This window comes from Sander lucioperca, chromosome 9, assembly GCF_008315115.2.
Source record: "Sander lucioperca isolate FBNREF2018 chromosome 9, SLUC_FBN_1.2, whole genome shotgun sequence".
Classification (NCBI taxonomy): Eukaryota; Metazoa; Chordata; class Actinopteri; order Perciformes; family Percidae; genus Sander; species Sander lucioperca.
In genome coordinates this window covers 19,800,330-19,821,923 of record NC_050181.1, presented here as the reverse complement: position 1 = coordinate 19,821,923, position 21,594 = coordinate 19,800,330, and the positions used below count along the sequence as shown (strand labels likewise).

Sequence of the window (21,594 nt, the reverse complement as noted above, 5' to 3'; positions counted from 1 at the left end):
CGAATATTGGAACAATTTTGTCCAAATAAAGGCCTCCCGCTCATTAGGGGGAGCTACGGAGCCCGCTAAACACACATGAACCAAATCGCTGTAAAGTCCTCAAACGTGTTTATAAAATGAAAATGAATGCACAAAATTTAAGATGGCTGACGTCCTATCTTGTGAAAGAAATTCTAAAAAATATAATATGTTCCTCAAGTTGAGAGCAATGCTCCCACCAAACTTTATTCCAACCCTGGCGTGCGTTTGGAGGCGCTACGGAATTTGTAAGTTTTCAAGCATCCAAAGTCCCTCAAAAATGTAATTGTACAGCAGAAAAATAATAATAATCTTTACAAAAACAATAGGTTCCTCGCACTTTCATGCTCGGGCCCTAATAAAAGAAAAAAGAAAGAGAAACAAATAAACAACAAACATGGATTAAAACAGTAAAGGCAAGAGAGACAAAGTGAAAATTCAAACTAATATAAGTTAAAAACAGTACCTTCCCCCTCTTCCTTGATAGACTTGGGTTCGGAGACGGCGAAACACTGCATGGTCTCATACTTCTGCTGTGACCCGTCCTGCTGGTCCGACGCCGGCCGGGCTTCACCGTCGGCATTAGGGTTGACCAACATACGACAGTTGAACGTGTGGCTGTTCCTGTTGGATGAATCAGTGCTGCGATGATTGACTGGAAGATAAAGAGAGACACCAAAAACAAAGAGGAGGTGGTCAACATAAGCATGTTAAATAAAAAAAGGCAATGATCATATTTGGCATCTAAAGTGCCAACATGCACATTGAAACACCAAACAGCCATATCCAATATTGTAAAAGCCCCTAGTAAGGTATCCAAAGTGCTAAGAAAAGTTTAATACAGTTAGTGTTGAGCTATTGAACCCAGAAGATGCACATATTAGTAAGAGGACTTTAGCTCTTAGCTAAACCTTTTACCATTAAGGTCTGTCAAAATATATTGGGCTAATGAGACACTGGAAATTGGAAATACTTATCCAGCCATTCGGTTAGCTGTGCTTTTTTTAAGTATCCTACTGTGGAAACAGTAACACTGGTTGAATTCTCTGTAGCATGTTATTATAGGTTTACCTGCAACTAACTGTGACGAGTGGGCAGTGTTTACCTAGTCTCGCATTACCAGACCTTCCTCCACAGCGCTGCACAGGAAGGTCTGGCTAGTCCACACAGAATTCTGGGATGGGCGAAAAACGTGTTCTGGTTTATTGGTATTTCTTTAAAGCTATCACAATTGTCTTGGGCGGTGCTAAGGGCCAGACTCAATGACGGTGCCTCTGCAAAATAGCCTGGGGAATGAACTTTTTCTACACATGTTCCACGTTTTGGAACATGTGTACGTTCAAAAGTAGTTTTAGTCGTGCAACAGAAAACTCAGATTGGACAGATAGTCTAGATAGCTGTCTGGATTTACCCTGCAGAGATCTGAGGAGCAGTTAACCATAGTCCTCACAAATCCACCAGAGGTTAGACAAAGAACACAAAGAAAGAGGAAGGGGACGGACATCAGGCCGAAGAGAGTGGAATCTGGCGGAATTTCCGACTGAAATGGAACAATCTAGGAAGTGGAACGTCGTGGATATATTATAGACTACACCTTTGGTTAACCACAGGAAAATGGGGAAAGCATGGCAAGGCTGAAGGGGCTTTTGTTTTATTGCTTCTGGCTGGAATAAATGCATGCATGTTTTTGCTGAACGTCATTGTTATAGACTAGTGCTGACCTAATTTAGCAAAGCAGGTAATCCTGTTGACAAGAAACTACTAGCTATTACCTGCTACTAGACATGTAACCTGGGCTGATTAGACCTGATCAAGTCTGTTTGCTCTTGATCATCTAGCTGAGGAGAATCTTCCCCATTCTTCTTTACTGTTGTGAACTAACAAACGCAGTGACCAGGTTTTGTCATGATGGCAGGACCTCCAATCTGGTGGCCAGAGAACATCTGACATGATCTGAAATTGCTCCTCCATCAGACCATGTTCCAGTAAACTTTCTGTGCTTCTTACCCAGGCTCTTGGGCAGGAGGTTCTTGACGAATTCGGCGTGATCTCCAACATGCAGCACGCTGTAGACACTGGTGTTCATCAGCTCCTCCTGCTGGCAGCGCAAATACTGGCTGACGTTCTCCGAGACAAACACTATGTTGCCCTCCATGTTGACCACAAAAAAGAAGCCGTCCAGGGCCTGAGGGGTGAGGAAGAGGAGACGGGGACAAGGGGATGAAGGGAGGAAATGAGGAGTAGAACAGGAAGGTAGAGGAGAAAGAGGAGATGGATGGACAGACAGACAGAAGAGGTGGAAAGTAGAGATACGGGGAAGTTTGGAGAAAGGGAAAAGAAAGAAGAGAAAGTGAGAGGCCAGAGTAAAGGAAAGGAGAAAGAAGACAAGATAGAGAGAGATTAGAGGAAGAAGCAAACGTATAAGGCCAGCAGGAGGGAGAGAAGGGGAAGATATGAAGTGTGAAAGAGAAAAAGAAGGTAGGGGAGATAAATAGGGGAGATTGGAGGTTAATTAAAGTTAATCTGAACTTTCCACCAAAGGCTAATTAGACTTAATTAAAAGAAGTGGATGTGAAAGTTGAGGTGTTACTTCCACCTGCTAAAGTACATTATAAAAAAATCATTTAACCATTTATAATGATTGTATGTGAGCAAATTTGGCACTTGATCAGCATCTTTTAATTTTTGTATCATCATTTTTTTTTTAACCAGAATCATATTCAGATGTATGCTGTAAACTACAGTAAACAGTGTCTTCTTGCAGGAGCAAATGCAACAATTTTGTTTTAACATTGTCTGCTTACTTTAAAATAAATCTGGGTGTTTTTTTCTGTGAAAATGGATAAAAACTTAAAACAAAAGCTCTTTAATTATGTTACGAAAAAAAGAACTCGCAGTGTGCTATTATAATTCAAGGTATTACAGCAAGTGTGTGTGTGTGTGTGTGTGTGTGTGTGTGTGTGTGTGTGAGTGCGTTTGAGTGTGTGTCTTTTTCAATTATTTCATTGTATGTACACACTGTGATTTGTCCTTTAGACTGCCACATGTCTACCCAAGCTTCTGACTGTACGTCTGCCTGCTTATCCCCCTAACACTGGTGTAGAACAGAACAGAAACGGTCTTGGCGAGAATAATATTTATCTCCAAGTAGACACCTCAACCAATGTTGCGGCTGGTGAAAGCTATATAAAGCCAGAGTGTGTGTGTGTGTGTGTGTGTGTGTGTGTGTGTGTGTGTGTGTGTGTTGGGGGGGGGGTTATACGTTATATGTCACACCAAACACAAACACACACACACACACACACACACACATCTTGTGTTGGGGGGGGGGGGGGGGGTTATACGTTATATGTCACCAAACACAAACAAACACACACACACACACACACACACACACACACACACACACACACACACACAGGATGCATGCCGGAGCTGCTAGCCAGAGGAACTCTTATCTCTCTGCGTCACTATGAAGAGCATCACCATTTAAAGTCAGAAAGAAGTTGCACCAGTTCTAAATGTCTCACATGCAGGTGTAGTTATGGTGGAGTGCTGCATTTTAAAACACAAGATTATTCAATTCAAACTGTTGATTTCTTCTGTTGTAAAACATGTGACTACTAGTTAGTAGGCCAATTACAGGCCACTGTTGTCAATAGAACCTTGTTTCAATATTCAGTCCTGGCGTCACTGTTTTGTGTCACTATCGCTTTGAACTTTAAACTTCTTTCCTCAAAGTATAATGAACGGAAGCAGACTAAAGGTTTTCTGGACCTACCTCCAGCATCATGGGGCCAAGGGCGTCTTTATCGATGACACCCTGTCCTGTGGAGGAGACGTCGGCCTTCTGCACCTCCTCAGCATCAGCCACTGGAGCTTTTTCTGTAAAAGACAACGAAAAGAGAGGGGGTTAAACACAACAGACGTCTCAGGTTTCAAAGTTTAAACTTCTTTGGCTATTTATGTGTGTGTGTGTGTGTGTATGTGTGTGTGTGTGTGTGTGTGTATTTTCATTTTTAAATTTGAAGAAATGTAATTCATTCCATCTTTTAGTTCGGAATTTAATGAATGCATGGCTGACTGATGGTGTTGTGAAATGGCCTGTCCAAAGTTACGGCCCAACATTACGAGGAAGGCTGACCATTTAGTCAGAATGAAGCTTTTTCTTTAACTCTGCCTCTTAGTGAGTATTTTCTCTTCCCAGAAAACACTGATGGGCAGATTCACAAAGAATGGCATGAGGCCACTGATAGCACCATGAATTGCGCACCACTTGTAACCACTATCTGTCCCGTCTCAAGGTCCTTTTTGTGCTGGTTTAGCAGCCACAAAAGCTGCACAATCCTCTTGTGAATCCGCCTGTCACATTGTTTTTGTGGTGATGCCGCCCTCAGGCAAACACACACCCACTCACACACATTGTGTTTGCATGTACATGAGCATGTTTTACTGATTGCATTAATTGGCTAGTCATTCGTTTCTCCTAAGTTACATTTTCTGTAAGGTATAGGGTTAACAAGTCCTGCTCCACCAATGTGATGATGCGCTGTCAAACCAAGAGGTTTGAGTGCCTGGAATGTTATGGAGAGCATGTATCACTACACTAATGTGCTGTACATTATACACATTTATAGCCATATTAGAGGCCAGGCTCCACTCTGCTTCCTGGCTGTACCACTGGACTGTTAAGCCTCCCATGGCCCCATTAGGCCACATAGCTGACATTCCTGTTGTGGGACCAGAGTTATAAAGAGTCATCAGCCCTTAAGTATGAAGGTAAATAAGGTGCAAAAAGGGAGAGCTTGTAGAATACAATGTGAGAACTTGCAGAACAAAAAATCTGAACTTGTATGTTAAAATTTGCACTTGTAAAAATAAAATTTGCACTTGTAAAAAATATTCACACACATGTGATCTGAATTTGAAGTCATACAAAGAAAAAAAACATGAGAGCTTGTAAAAAAAATCTGAACTTGTAAGTTGAAATTTGCACTTGTAGAAAATGTTCACACACCTGTATTCTGAATGTGAAGTTACAGAAAAAATATTCACAAATGTGTCTACACATTTCATGTTGATATTTACATGAACACAATGACAGCTGCAAACTTATAATGCAACATTTACTCGTATACTTTTTTTTTTATTCTGGTTTATTTTCCATCACAACCACAACTCAGTGATTACAACCTCTGGAATCTGTCACTGCAACTTCACATATGAGCTCTCTCGCAACACAAAGTGGCCAATCTGCGCACCTCGACTTTCACAACACTCTTGACGATACATTTGGTGCAAAACTAATTAGTACCTGTGGACTTAGGCTGTGGAGCTCTGAGCTAACAGAACGGGAAAAGCCTTCTTATATACAGTCTATGGGAAAATCAGGGTTTCTATCGCCAGATGAGGGACAACTCTGTCTGGCTTATTTATGTAGCATGGAAACTTGGTGGAATAGCATGCTAGCGTTAGCTAGCTAACTAGCAGCCAGCCCGCTTCTAAATAAATACCTTTTAATTATCTAAACACTTTTTAACAGTCAAACTAAAACACTGGCGGTGAGCTCCAGGTCCTGCAGCCGCAGACGGACCGTCATCAGTGGGGATCGACCAGCGTAGCAACACTGCTTTTGCCAGAAAGCTTCGCTGCCGACCTCGACCTGCAGTCGGAGCTCCAGCGGGACACGGAGAGCCCCACATCCGGTAGCAGCGGCCCATCCCCCGGCCATGACCAGAGCTTGCTTTGCTGATGTTGTGCATCCCTGCTAAGAATTGCACCCGCTTGGGCAGAAACAATCATTTCTGCAAAATTCATTGCTGCCGAAAATTGCATCTAGGTAGCAAAGAAATGCTACTACAGAGTCTGATAAAACATTGATGTCTCTAAACCTTCTAAAATCCTAATCATTATTGATGAACATGACAAAGAGATTTACTATTGCCTAGTTTTTAAACAGTACTTTGCCTTATAAAATCATTATTTTCCCGAGTGGATGCAATTCTCGGCAGGGATGCGAAACTTGGCACCTGTTACCCACTGATGACGGTCCGTCTGCGGCTGCAGGCCGTGGAGCTCACCACCAGTGTTTTAGTTTGACTGTTAAAAATGTTTAGACAATTAAAAGGTATTTATTTAGAAGTGGGCTGGCTGCTAGTTAGCTAACGCTAGCATGCTATTCCACCAAGTTTCCATGCTACATAAATAAGCCAGACAGAGTTGTCCCTCATCTGGCGATAGAAACCCTGCTTTTCCCATAGACTGTATATAAGAAGGCTTTTCCCGTTCTGTTAGCTCAGAGCTCCACAGACTAAGTCCACAGGTACAAATTAATTTTGCACCAAATGTATCGTCAAGAGTGTTGTGAAAGTCGAGGTGCAGATTGGCCACTTTGTGATGCGAGAGAGCTCATATGTGAAGTTGCAGTGACAGATTCCAGAGGTTGTAATCACTGAGTTGTGGTTGTGATGGAAAATAAACCAGAATAAAAAAAAAAAAAAAGTATACGAGTAAATGTTGCATTATAAGTTTGCAGCTGTCATTGTGTTCATGTAAATATCAACATGAAATGTGTAGACACATTTGTGAATATTTTTTCTGTAACTTCACATTCAGAATACAGGTGTGTGAACATTTTCTACAAGTGCAAATTTCAACTTACAAGTTCAGATTTTTTTTACAAGCTCTCATGTTTTTTTTTCTTTGTATGACTTCAAATTCAGATCACATGTGTGTGAATATTTTTTACAAGTGCAAATTTTATTTTTACAAGTGCAAATAAAATTTTTACAAGTGCAAATTTTAACATACAAGTTCAGATTTTTTGTTCTGCAAGTTCTCACATTGTATTCTACAAGCTCTCCCTTTTTGCACCATATTTACCTTCATACTTAAACCCTGTCACTGTAGAGCTTGGAGTGGACCTCATGTAGGTTGGAGGATATTAAAGTCGCAGTACGTGTTTCTTCTTTTTAAATCAAAGAATCCATCGGAGAGTTCAGGTTTAGAGCCTGAAGGAACGGAGGAGTTCAAAAAGTTGCACATGCAAAATCAAGGTGCACCCTCATTGTGGCTTTTGACCTATGGCCTCTGTATGTTCATGGCTGCAACAACTTCAAACCAAATTTTGGGAAAAAAGAATAGTCAACAGAGTTTAATTTACCCTTTGGTTACTGTTAGCCAAAGTATACACTGAATGTATAACCCAAAATAGTTTTGTGCTTTATGTTGTAATGTTTTTATTCCGTTTTCCAAAGCTTGTGTAACACTTTAATATGCTATATGTACGGTGGCCGACAGGGACAAACACCCTGCAACTTAAGAAAACACACGCAAATAGACAAAACACAAGCAATTTAAGAAAACATCTTCATTAATTGACAACACATGCGCAGCATTCAGCAAACGCACTGCAAATGCACACAACACAACCAAATACATAAACCCGCTGCAAATAAAAAATGATGCAAAAAGAAAAGCACACAAACCCAGAAAACAAATGCAACAAAAAAACGCTGCATCCAGATTACACAACAGAAGTTCTCCAGACCTCTAGAGGGAGCAGCTAGGGGAACAGCTGGATTTTAGAGCCCATGGGGAGAGAGCGCTCTGCCTTTTTATTAGAGTCGGGTATGGCTGCAGTCTGGAGAACTCCTGTCTCATGCCTCCCGTCCATAGACTGTATATTAAATTAATATATATATATATATATATATATATATATATATATATATATATATATATATATATATATATATATATATATATATATATATGCCCTCCCGGCTGGTGCTGTCCCCGAGCTTCAGCTTTTCAAAATAAAAGCTTGCGTCTGGTCCCTATGTCTTTGTACTTTGGTGTGTTGGATGTTTGTGAACTAAACAGTACGGCAATCATACTAATGAATACAATAACTTTATCAGCAGATGTCTTACTTACAACATGTTGGAGTTAGCAAAGTAGTTCTGTGTTTATATGTGCAGGCGGGATTTCTTCAGTTTGATAAATCCCACAGTAATTTGGCTGGTTTACTAAACAGGGAGGGACTAGAAATCCTGTCTGTTTTTGTATTTCAAGAGCGAATTGCTCCACAATATGAATACAGATTAATCACTTATGTTGTTGGTAACCGTTGTTGTATAATCACAATATTATACTTGAGGAGGCCTACACTTCAGTAATTTCGGACCTCGAAATGAAACCCTCTCATGAAATATGACTTAAACAAACGTCAACGTTAAACACTGATGTAGTTTTAAATGTTTTATCACCACGAGTTTACAGACGTCTCTGCTGATTGAGTATCAGCTGACCTGAGCCGAGACACACCCACCAAACCAGAGAAAACAGATCTCAAACATAGATTTAATATTTACAGTCTATGATCTCAAAGCAGTTGCACACCGTTTTTTTGTTGCATTTGTTTTCTGGGTTTGTGTGCTTTTCTTTTTGCATCGTTTTTTATTTGCAGCAGATTTATGTATTTGGTTGTGTTGTGTGTATTTGCAGCGCGTTTGCTGAATGCTGCGCATGTGTTGTCAAATTAATGAAGATGTTTTCTTAATTTGCTTGTGTTTTGTCTATTTGCGTGTGTTTTCTTAAGTTGCAGGGCGTCTGCCCCTGTCGGCCACTGTATATATGTAATACACACACACACACACACACACACACACACACCATTTATTATTGGATACTCCTTTTTCATCCAACACTGTGAGCACAGGAACTGCTGAGTTGACAAAAATGGAGGCACACATGCACACTCATCTTGCATCTATAATATGACCCTGCAATTACACTTGTGGACCCCCACGCACGCACGCACGCACGCACGCACGCACACACGCACACACACACACACACACACACACACACACACACACACACACACACACACACACACACACTACTATTTATGAAGTTGTAATGATTTATATGTTTCTGCTGGTTTCATTCCATTGTTGTGTTACTTTTGTAGTAGTTAAATACTGGGGCTGCTGGACAACAGTGGGTCTCTGAAGTCGAGCAGACAGCTGTGTGACTTGTGTATTATCTATGTGTGTATGAGTGTGTGCGTGTGTGCTTATTCAGCTGTTGTTTTCAGACACAAACACGTGGACACCAACTGGCTGACCGCAGGAACAAAAAGAGGAGAGGGATGATGATGATGATGATGGAGAGAGGTAAGAAAGGAGAGAAAAAGAGAGACAGGGGGAGAGGAAGGGTGGGGAAGAGAGGGATAGGAAAAAGGAAAAAGACAGAAGAGGAGGGAGGGAAGGTGAAAGAAAGGAGAAAAAAGGGAAGACTAGCAGGAGATATGAAGGCCGAGCTCAGGGCAGATCTGCCTGCTTTCCTCTACAGACATAACAGCTCTGCCTCCGTCTGTTTCACCCTCACATCCAGTTCCTTTGGGCCTTCTGACTTCCACTTCTATTGGCAGATGTACAGGACAGGGCTAGAAGGGATTCCATTTTGAACCTTGTGTACTTTTCAGGGATCAACATATCTCCATTAGGTGCTCAATGCACCCTAACAGAGGCTCTGATGGTGCTATCACAGTCAGGCGTTTTTTTGAGTTGTTTGCACATTTTTAATGGTTTAATTTGGTTTACACAGTACAATCAGGCTGTGTTCACACATACACACTTTTTTTTTTTTTTTTAAATGTGGAACAAGTATAGCCTGTGAGTATATATCATATCATCTAATTTGTTGTTCAGCTTGATAAAGACATTATTTAAGAGTCTTCACTTCCTCCAACAACGTCACTCTCCTCCGGCACTTTTTTTCATGTTTGTGGTTGTGGGAACACGAATAGAGACTCTCTTCCATTATGAAATAGTTAGATAACATGTTTGATGTTACTCGCTTCTTTCCTTAGAAGTTGAACTTCTCAACTCATCTCGGCTCTGTTAAAATAAATTCCCAGCTGAAATGCTTTTTTGAAAAACAACTTCATTGCCTGCCTCAGATTAGCAGGGCAACAAAAAGTGTGAACCAAAAGGGGATCCTCACCCTGCTCCTTGATCTGCCTGATCTGCTTCACCGTCTCTTTGAGGATGGCACATTTGTCCGGCTTGACGTTGAGGTCGTCCATGTCGTTGATGTTGGCAAAGATCAGCTCGGCCAGCTCCTCGATGTACTTGTTCTCCTGCTCCCGGTTCCTCCTCTCAGTGCTCCTCTTAGGGCTGCAGGGACAGGGAGGGAAACAATGACATCGTCCAAATTTACACCGAAAATAAATTAAATGTACATGATGATAATCTAGATAGTTCACCATCAATATAAGAATTTTGTTGGTTAGATGAAGAATTTGCAGGCTCTTCTATGCTTTGGCTCCAGCTGGACATTTGCTGTTTTACACTTTGTCTTTATTTGAGTTGGATGTGCTAGCATTAGCTACTTGTATGGCATCATGACTACAACTGGGGACAACTGCAGAGATCTTCAACAGGGGGTCCGGGACCCCTAGGGGTCCTCAGAGTTACTGCAGGGGGGCCTCCAAATTATTGTAATGTTTTGGTAGTTTTCTTCAAAAAACATTTTTCTACATGAATCCAACATATTATTAGCAAATATAAATCAGCCTTTTTGTGAAAAAAAAAAAAAAAATCACATTTATGGTAGGCTTACTAGCTTGTAGGTAAGGTCACTAAGGATTCACTCTGCCACATGTACAGTATGTTTAACAACAAAAATGTATAAAATTATGCCAACAATTATTATTTTAATAGCTTAGTATTCTATGCACTAAAAAGGTGTGTAGAAAGGCTGTAGACCGCCATACACGTTATTGTATTGTAAGATTAATATGCAACTTAATAATACTATATACTGTATAGTAGGGGGACCCTGATGTGTCTCTCTCAGCTAAGGGGTCCTTGGCTTAAAAAACGTTGAAGACCCCTCTTTATTATGTTTTGTTGGACTTCCTGCCTTGCACGGTTTTGTGCAGGGATTATTTTGTATAATTTTTGTATAATTATACTCACTCTAACAGCTAGTCAACTTCTTAACAACCTCACTACAATCTGAGCTAGAACATCCATGTGTCCTCATTAGAAGCTCAGTGGAGTGGACCTTCATACATCCTCTTGGACAGTGAAAGCACAATGACTTGTTAGTCCTTATATAAACGGCCGTCTGTAAAAATGCTGCAGCAGCATTTTTCTTCATTCTTCGACCTGCGAGAGCCTCGACTCCTTTCACCAACCTCTCTCTCCCCCCCGCTTTTACTTTCACCCACTGGATAAAAGTGTTAATTCATTTTATTTCACCTGTTTATAAACAAGCCATATATCCTTGTCATTAATAACAAATTACTGATTATCTGTTGAAAAGAAATCAAACTTGACTTTTAACATGCTCAAATGGCCTGGGAACCAGATGAATCTGCGAGCTCATGTTTTATTTGCTCTGGCAGATATGTCTGGTCCCCCTCCCAGTCAGACAGATCTCCAGCTGACCAGGTCCTGGTTGGGCCAATCACAACCCTTCATCTCATATAGGGCAGGTTGGATACAGGGACTGACAACTTGTGGAGCCTTCGCACTTTGTGCAAAATACGTGATGACGTCATTTTTGACTTGCACACCCTCGCGACAGGGACACTACGGCGAATGTAAATGGACTGTATTTACTACTGTTATTATAATTATTATTAGTGGTGGTATTATTATTATTATTATTAGGATTATTATTTTGACTGCTACTACTACCATTACCATTACTACTATGATTAGGACTATTACCTACTATTTCAGTATTTTTAAGTATTTTTATATTTAAGTATTTGTTGAAGATTCTTATTTACTGGATTTTCTATTTTCACCTTGCACTTTTCTAGTCTTAACGGCTATTCAAAGCACTTTAACATAGTACAGGAACCATTCACCATTCACACACATTCACACACTGTGGCCGAGGCTGCCATACAAGGTGCCACCTGCTCATCACATTCACAAACATTCAGACCCCGATGGCGCAGCATCGGGAGCAATCCGGGGTTCAGAGTCTTGCCCAAGGACACCTTCCACATGGGACTGCAAGGCCAGGGATTTTACCACCAACCTTCTGATTGGTAGGCGACCGCCCCCTACATAAACATCAACGTAAAGAGGAGCGCCGTTGAGGCATTTTTGAAAAACAACCAAGATGGCTGCAGCTGATGTGGAACTTTCTGTTGAAGTACTATTTTCAAATTCTGATGGCACCATGGCAGCTCGTCTCTGCATGCTACTGTAGTCTGTTTACTTTTGTCCATCGCTCAGCGCTCCGTCACATGTTTCAGTGCTCTGATTGGCATTTTTAACTACCGCCGTAGAGAACGCCTTTTGGAAATCGAAAATGAACCAAGAGGTTCCGGACTAAACTGCATTTGCAGAGAGGCATGTGCTGATGTTCCAGTGAGGACTCAGTGGTGTTATAGTACAGATGTACTGAGACTGGGTAATAAAAGGTCTTCACCTGGGCCCCAAGAGGTCTGACTGACAGTCCTTCCTCTTCAGAGACTCTCCCCCTCTGGGGGGCTCCGGGGTGTTTCCCCCCCCACTACTCATCTTCAGCAAATATCAGCACCTAGAGAGAGAAAAGAGGAGCGAATGAAAGAGAGTCAGAACTGATCTAAATTAATCAGAGCTTTAAAAGAAATGTAAGGAACATTTAATGCATTGCCATGTTGAAACAGCCACCTTAAAGTTATTTTTTAAGGTAACAGTAGCCTAACAACTGTTCGTAGACCTGTTTGAACAATGCAAATGCAGATCAGTTACCGGAGGTGCCTGACATAATATTCAGACACTACAGCTAGAGTACAAGGCCAGGGAACTTTCACTTCTCAGTTCTTTGGTAAGTTACACATAATGCTCATGATGTCAAAGATATCCAAATAGTTTATTGTTAAACTTATGATGTATGAATCTAAAACTGCCTCTTTTTTCGATGTGCAAAATACTAAAGCCTATGCCATTATGAGGATGCTTTTAATTTAGATGCATGCAGCACAAGTGCAACTGAGCATTACGGAAATTAAAAAGCTCACCCTGCCTTGACACTTCTTCTCTACTCCTCACAGCATTTTCACCCACAGTGTTATGAACAGACAAGATGTACACAACCTGTTTAAATGCTGCATAATCATGCAGGCATTATGTGGGAGGCCCAGGGGGAATACAGTAGGTGTCAATAATTACTTCAGTTAGAAATAGCCCATGTAGGCATTCACATTATTCTTACATGAACATGTCTGGCAATTCAGCTGACGGGCTTTAATAGAAGACATGTTTAGAGCAAAATTGTCTTGATTATATTTTATATTAAAAGTGAAAGAAGAAAAGTGCAGGTAGGTGGAAAGAAAAATAAAACACACATTGGCAGGGAAAAGTTACACCATATGGTCACCTCATGCTGTGAGACCTTCTACAAAACACTGATGACAAAACTCATCTTGTTGGCCAGACACCACTCAGCACTGTGCATGTCTTTGTGGGACTTTAAGAAGCCACTTTCAGCATGTCTACGAGTCTCCTACTTAGCCATTATGATGGATAGAAAATAATAACTGTACTGAATGTACCATTCGTTTGCGATCGCAGCTGTGAATAGGATATGAATTTTTAACTGCTTATACGCAGGATTTTTATCTATTCAGGGTTTCACCAAGTCAAATTTAAGATTTTTTAAGACCTTTTTAAGACCTTTATAAATGAACTTTAAGACTTATAGCACAACATAAAAGTCCAACTTGTCTACTAAAAAGTCTACTTGCAAAGTGAATAAATGTATTCCAATTGAATAAAAGTGACACAAAGTAATAATAATAATCTGTACATATACAGCGAATTATATTCGGACTATAGCGAAGGAAAGAACTTCAACACCACAGAATTAAAAAAAAACCATTTCTATAAGCATTACAGGGAGCGTTGCATGGATGTAGGGAAAAAGATTTCAAACCTAGAACACTACACTCAGCAGATTTGAGACTTTTTAAGGCCTAAAATTTAGATTTTGGAATTTTAGCTTTTTAAGACCCCACAGTAACCCTGTCTATTGTCTACTTTTCTTGTGGATGTTGGATGCAGGAATTGACAGCGTTTTACGTTTCTCTATCTTTAAGATTAATTTTATGGCGTTTTTGACCGGTAGTGTCGCCCTTATGTCGTAAAGCCTTCGAGTTGGCTTCTTGGATTTAGATATTATACATTTCGTGAAAAGGCTTACAAAAAAAGCAAATCCAATAGTCAATAGTCCAACAATACTGAAATCAACACTAGCAATTATTAAGTCAATTGTGCGGATGTCAGTGAGATCAATATCTGTGGCAGTCTGTATGGTTAGTTTTTAAAGGGGACATATTATGAAAAACTCATTTTTTCAGTGCTTATGCACATACATTTGGGTATCTGGAGTGCAACCAACCCTCAAACTGTGAAATAAGACAACCCAGTCAGTTTCTTGTGGGCTGCCTAGATCAGATAACATGGGATTCAACAAGCCACTCAGATTTGACTCCCCTTCCCATGTCACATGCAGGCTCATTAGAATATACTGCCCCCCATCTGAGTAGACTGGGCTTTTTGGGGAGGGGGGCTTAAAGAGACACACGCTAAAACAGAGTTTCAGACAGAGGGGGAATACAGTCATATTCAGACAGACAGTATGATAAAAAGAATGTGTTGTTGAACATTAAATCATGTTAATATGTTCTAGTAGAAACCCAAAATATAACTGAAAATAAGCATAATATGGGACCTTTAAACATACAGTTTAACATAATTTTGGGTTTAGACCTTCCAAAAAAGTTTGACATTTCATTTTGGTAATCTTCTTCTCTAGCTCCTCTGATATGACTTGAACATGATGATTTTTCACAACTTGCTGAGATGGTTATTAGACAAAGATTTAGGAAACAAAAATGCAAACTGACATATTTTCTTCAAAAAAGATGAACGTGACAAATCTTTACTTTCGTACACAATCACAGACAGGACGAGTCCAGCATTCCTAGCAGGGGAGAGCCAGTGTGTGTCAGGATGCTAGGCCTTTAATGGGCCAACACATCACCTGACTGTTACATAACAGCCGGTCTGTGGGGCTGACACCAAGCAGATGAAGGCAGGAAAGAGGGATAAGGGAGAGAGAAAAACAACAGAGAGGGAGAGAGAAAAGAGAGTGAGGAGGAAAGAAAGAGAAAAATAATGGAGGGGCAAGTGGCAGGGAAATGTAAAAGAAGTATAAAAAGGATAGTACAGTAGAACGTAGGGTAGAAAAAGGATCAAACATGAGGATGAACAATGACTTTATTGGTGCGTAGTATGTGCAGACATCAAGTCAGCAAGTGCAAATGTGGTAAAATAAGCCAAGTGGGTGTGGATGTGGGGGTGACAGAAGGACGAAAATCGGAAGAGGGGCATCTGTTGCTCTGAATAATAAGGCCTGAGGAAGGTGGAGAACATGGCCTAATTACACCAAGAGAGGAGAGGAGAGGAGAGGAGAACAGAGGGGAGGAGAGGAGAGGAGAGGATCTACTGAATGGATTGGCCATGGACATTTTGTACAGACATTTGTGGTTCCTGGAAGATGTACTGTAATGACTTTAGCAATCCCGCTGACATTTCCTGCAGCGACCAGTATTATTGCTTTGTACAGTTGCATGTTTTATTTACTCAGGAAGAGTCATGCCAGGAAGCCTGTCAGTAAAATGCTCACCAGGCATGTACTAAAGAGAGTATCTTTTTGTTTGAATATTTATGTGATAGACATTATTCTGAAAACACTCTTAGAATAGTTAAAGGTAGGTCTACTTCTTGTTTTGTCTCTTGTCAACGTGCACCCTCAAGTCTTCGTTCGGGCACACGTAAACAGAAAGTAGATTGGAAGTTTGATAATATTCTCACTTTTGTATTAACAGTGAAATTAGCTCCCTAACACATATGCAACGTGTAAATCAATTAGTTAGACCTGCCATTCATCATTGGAGAGATATAAACAGATGCTGTTGCTAGTGTTTCCATCTCGTTATCAAGCAGCAAAACTAGGCTAGACTAATCTCGCCATTCAATATGCCTTCAAGCTACACATTAAAAAGGCATCGATGAGTTTGTATTGAGTAGGAAAAAAAAGAAATTCTCCTCAGGACTGTGTTAATATGAAGAAAGTTCAGAAACACTGAGCACAACGTAAAATCGCTTTTGGTGGACAACAGGTTATTATTATTGCTGATGTTGACTGGAGGTAACATCAGGGCTCCAGACTGCGACTAAATGGTCGTATTTTGCGACCAAAATTTGAGAGTGTGCAACTGAATTTTACATCCAGTCGCACATGTGCGACCAGTAAATTTGCCCCCTTTTTTACACGTTAAACGTCGAAATTTCGGTACCTGAGAGCGCGTAAGCTCAAGCTTATCTGTCCTCTCTGAAAATTGACAAGAGAGCGGAGGTCTGACACACACACACACACACACTCGCACACACACGCATACAGTAGCTGCGGACGGTGCAAACTACGTGGGCTCTGCAGTTTTGTTGAAGTCACAGTGAGTCACGGAAATGCCGATAAAGTGGTTTCAAGTGTGGTTACAGTTTTTCAAAACTTCACGCAGACGGCGGTTGCTGCGATATGATATTAATGGAGAGCTGCAAGTGGTCGTGGTGCTGTTGACGTTACACTTCCCACGTTACACTGCCCACAGCAGGCACAACAGTGGTTTCTGTGCCCTGGGGACTGACTGACAGGCTGAGGTTGTAAGGCAAGGCAACTTTATTTCTACAGCACCTTTCAGCAACAAGGCAACTTTATTTCTACAGCAGCTTTCAGCAACAAGGCAACTTTATTTCTACGGCACCTTTCAGCAACCAGGCAACTTTATTTCTACGGCAGCTTTCAGCAACAAGGCAACTTTATTTCTACGGCAGCTTTCAGCAACAAGGCAACTTTATTTCTACGGCACCTTTCAGCAACAAGGCAACTTTATTTCTACGGCAGCTTTCAGCAACAAGGCAACTTTATTTCTACGGCAGCTTTCAGCAACAAGGCAACTCAGCAACAAGGCAACTTTATTTCTACAGCAGCTTTCAGCAACAAGGCAACTTTATTTCTACAGCAGCTTTCAGCAACAAGGCAACTTTATTTCTACAGCACCTTTCAGCAACAAGGCAACTCAAAGTGCTTTACATGAAACATTAAAGAGCAGTTAAAAACGGTCCTGAAAATAAAACAGGCTAAAATAGAATATACAAATAAAAGAATAAAAGTTACAGTGAGTAAGAAATGAATAATTATTCCATTTAATAGGTTGTAGGGATGGGTTTGGGAGGAGAGAGGGAGGGGTTTTATTTTTGTTTAATTTATTTAGAGTAACATTCTAATAAAATAACATAATGTTCTAAGTACACAGGATAAATAGGTTTGACAATATTTTTTACAACTGAAATAATTGTTTTGTAATTATAGAGGGAAAGTACCAAAAAAAAGGTACCGTTGGGTAACGGAACCAAATTTCAGGTATCGGTACCGATATTGGTTCAGTAGTAGCCTAAACAATGCATGTTTAATTTGAAGTTGAATTCATTGTAATTGTAGACTAGAGCTGATATAGATATATATATATATATATATATATATATAGATATAGATATAGATATATATATATATATATATATATATATATTTCATGTTTTTTCATGACAGCGATGGGGCTGTCAGTTAACCTTCTATGTTGCATCTTCAAAAGTGAACCTGAATTTGAAGCACATTGTAATTTCTGCATCTGTTATCAAAGTATGTATTAGTAATACAGTGGAAATTAGTAGAAATGTGAATATTTGGTTAGCATGTTGATTTACGGTGTGTGCCCCTACATTTTCAGTTGGGGGCCACTGTGCTCCTAGTGAGAAAAGTTAGTCTGGAGCCCTGTAACATCATCATCATGAGTCCAACTGGGTGAGCTGAAGTTGATGAAAGCCTGGCTGAATGTCTCAGGAAGGTGCGCACAAACACACAAAGTCCCTGAAATCACAACCTGTATCATTTACACACTTCAATCAAATGCATACATACGGAGAGACACACATAACACACAATGAATTAACACTAATGTAGCCTGCGACAAAAGCCTTTGCGCCGTTCAGCGCAGTACTAATGCAATCAGAGGAGCCAAGAGCTTCACAAAGTGAAGCCATTTAAAAACAATTTGAGCCGGAGAGAAGAGACGAGGCCAGATGGTCAAACCAGCCATTAAGGAATTCCAGCTACGGATCGATCCCAGCCTGTTTCCACTCCTCAGCTTCTTTGTTTTTTGTTTCCTGAAAAACCACTAGTGACAGGGTGAGGCTTCACAGGTGGTTGATTATTCTGCTGACTTGTTGGAGGCGCCACAGGTAGCATTTTCACGTTAAAGCTGCTTTATTTTGACAGAATTATTTTAAAGGAAGAGATGATGCTTCTGTAATAATATAGAATCTATTATGCAGATCATATTCTCATTTCTATTAATGTGTCATATTTTATTTGACACATTGATACACGGAAAATGAAAGAAAATACTTGAAGAACCTAAATAAATATTTGCTTAAAATGAAATATAAATAATAATAAAAACAATCAAAATACTCACACTTCAATCTGAATTGTGCTTTCAGTACATGGGGCAGTGGTTCCCACATGGGTTTAGATGTGTTTTCTTTTATTTAACTACAAATTGTCTCTCTGGTTTGATTTTTTGCATTTAAGAAATATCTTGAAATCTACTTCCTGGTATGTTACAGGTGACAGGGAGCAGGTAGGTGTCGGGTTACAGTCAGATGGAGGTCAGGTGGGAAGACCAAAATGGAAATTAAGTGGTGTGGTGGATGTTGAAATAATAATAATAAAATAGCAGACAAAGTGCAGGAAAGTAAGAAGGCTACAAGAAACACTGTACAATAGGAAGATGTGACAATCCCCATTAGCAGGAGAGGCCTACACTGACAAAATGATAGTTGCCATGGAAGTAAAGCACACTATGGGTTGTTACAGTAATGAGTCATCCTCAGGCCTTAGCTTGCAGGATAATTGAGGTTTCGAGCTTATAACACAAAATGACACTGACCACGCAGTCTTATGTAATGACTGGCAGCACAAAATTAGAGCTAATGTATTTTTTTCAGGGAAAGTGGAAACCTCTAAAGAATGGTCCATCATTTGCTGCTTCTACTCCATGACAACCCCCCCAAAAAAACACACCAATGTTGTTAATAAAGTTAGTCATTCCTAATTACGTTTAGGTGACACACGGGACAAGACCCCGGTCTCCTGGGTGAAAGTCCTGTGTTGTTTGACCCATCCACCCCCCCAACCTACCTCCTTACACAGATTTGCTGTCTTTCATACTACTCCCTACCGTCGTTACTCTTAATAGTATACTACTTCATCTTACAGCGTCACGGCCGAGCTGCTGCTATGCCCGCTGTGTCCCATACAGACCCTAAGGGTGTCTTGGGTGTCGGTATCTGACGATGAGGGCGCCTGACCAAGCGTCAGTATGTTGACTAGTTGGAGTGAGAATGGCTCGCTCACCGACGTCCAGCTGCATTACACCCTTGGCTGTAGGGAAATAACAGTTGTTCCACCCTAAGGGTCAGCCATTGGACAAACGCACTGCCAAGGGGTTGCAGCCCTCACAACACAAATATAGGTTTAATATTTTAGACTTCTGTCTAATCTTTCTTAATTATTTTTTTCTTGTGAATCAAGCCAAAACGTCTGGGAACCATTGGGGAAGCCATGAGACAATATATGGCCATGATGCGATGCTGATACCCAGAGCTTTCTCTGTTTTCAAAAAGAAGAATTTTAAACTCAAACCAAATCAATAAAACCAGGACCATGTTTTAGCACTTGGAGGATGTAAACATGACAGCAGAGGGCTGACAGCAGAGACTGAGGAGAGGGACCCTATAGCTCCTCCCTTTGGTGTCTAAGCTTCTGTCAAGGCTGCAGTCCACACACACACACACACACACACACACACACACTTTAATACCCTGCTGCAGCTGGATTAAGAACACTAGTTTCTCCCACCCCAAGGGGCCTTCATCATATGCATGGGGGGGAGGGGTGTTTGTGTATGTGAGTGCATCTCTGTGCGTTGGTGTGTCCACGTCAATACGTCCACTCTCTTTATGTACATCTCAGCTGTTTGGTGCCACGGTGATGCTGCCCTGAGCCGGTGGCTTCATGGTCAGTGGCTTACCGCCTGTTGCTAAGGACAACAAGCTTTTGTCAATCTAGCCGACTTTAAATCTCTGGGTCACATCAGAGACAACATCTATTCTACATCAAGGTAACTACAACTTCAGAAAAGTATGTCATATTTCTACAATGAGTACTGTCACAAAACAAATTGACAACAGTGGAAGGAAACTTGTACTGCAGCTTTTATTGACACCCTGAGGCTCATGTTGAGGTTAAAGGGTAACTACCGTTATTTCAACCCTTGTGTTTGTGTCTAAGTGACTGATGGGAACAACAATCTTTGACATTGGTCCAGTATTAAGAGAGATCGCTGCAGCCGGCAGCGGTGAAACAAGCTACAATGTAAGTTACAGTTTTTGCCGATTGCTCACACACTGAAATCAAAAGTATTACACAATTATCAAAACCTTACACTCAAGGAGCAAAACATTGGCCCAGATGTGCACCACTATCAGCACAATGTCAGCCTCACACTTTTTGCAAAAAAATACACCCAGTGATTTGCAAAACACTAAACACACTTGTAGACATTAGACACAGAAGGATATCATGATGTCACTTCCTTGTAATTCCAAAGCACTGACTGTCACATGACCACACCTATGAGCCAATCTGTGAAGCACAGCCATCAGCTACACAAACATGCATGATTGCTTAATTGTAGACACACCAATCAGGTTTAAGCACTATAAAAATGCAGCAGGTAAGTTCATCTGCCTTCAACCAAAATGAAAGTGAGAAGTGAGAAGAAGAGATAGGGTGAAAGGGGGAATCCACAGAGGAGGAGAAGGAGGTACAGGAAGAGGTACCCCCTCATTCAGGCCACGGAGGACGCCTGTGAACAGGTCGACTTGCAGCTGTGCAAGGCTGGATTCGACATTAACGACGATTCTTCCCGCGGTGTCTTGCCAATGACGATATATATCGCCTGTGATGTTGATGAAATTCTCTGGCCAGATCCAGCAAGGTGAAGAGATTTTCTGTAATTGTAGCCTGTACTGGATACAGTATTTAATGCGTGTCCGTTGTTTGCTGAGCTCACAGTGTTATGCACACTACTGTAGTGGCTGTATGAAACTGGGACATGTTTTGTTGTGATTCTCCATGTTGACATGTTGACTGATTTGGGTATATGGAGAGAAATTAATGAGATTTTCCTCAGTCTGCAGCATTTGTCTTGTGTAGTGTTTGGTGAACATATCGTATATTTGCACTTTCTCTGTGTACTTCATTTACAGTACTGTAATCACTGAGAAGTAGAATTGCTGAAAGTGTTTGAGGTTAGCAACAGCAGTGTGTATCTGGTTCAAAGAGAAGTCTTTCATTTTGCTAAGGGTCTGA

The 21,594-nt window shown here is 40.8% G+C and overlaps 1 protein-coding gene across 7 annotated transcripts in view; it reads right to left on the bottom strand.

The window, feature by feature from the left end:
* The window catches only part of LOC116055588 (nuclear receptor coactivator 2-like), a 59,599-nt gene that overhangs the window by 19,435 nt on the left and 18,570 nt on the right, over positions 1-21,594 (bottom strand). For all 7 annotated transcript variants that reach the window (XM_031307603.2, XM_031307606.2, XM_031307604.2 and 4 more), the window contains 5 exons: positions 12,484-12,594; positions 10,033-10,205; positions 3,800-3,903; positions 2,026-2,203; positions 485-673 (listed from right to left, as the gene is read on the bottom strand). In XM_031307603.2, coding sequence (XP_031163463.2) covers positions 485-673; positions 2,026-2,203; positions 3,800-3,903; positions 10,033-10,205; positions 12,484-12,575 — 736 coding nt within the window. In that variant the 5' untranslated portion in view covers positions 12,576-12,594. The remainder of the gene's footprint in view (positions 1-484; positions 674-2,025; positions 2,204-3,799; positions 3,904-10,032; positions 10,206-12,483; positions 12,595-21,594) is intronic.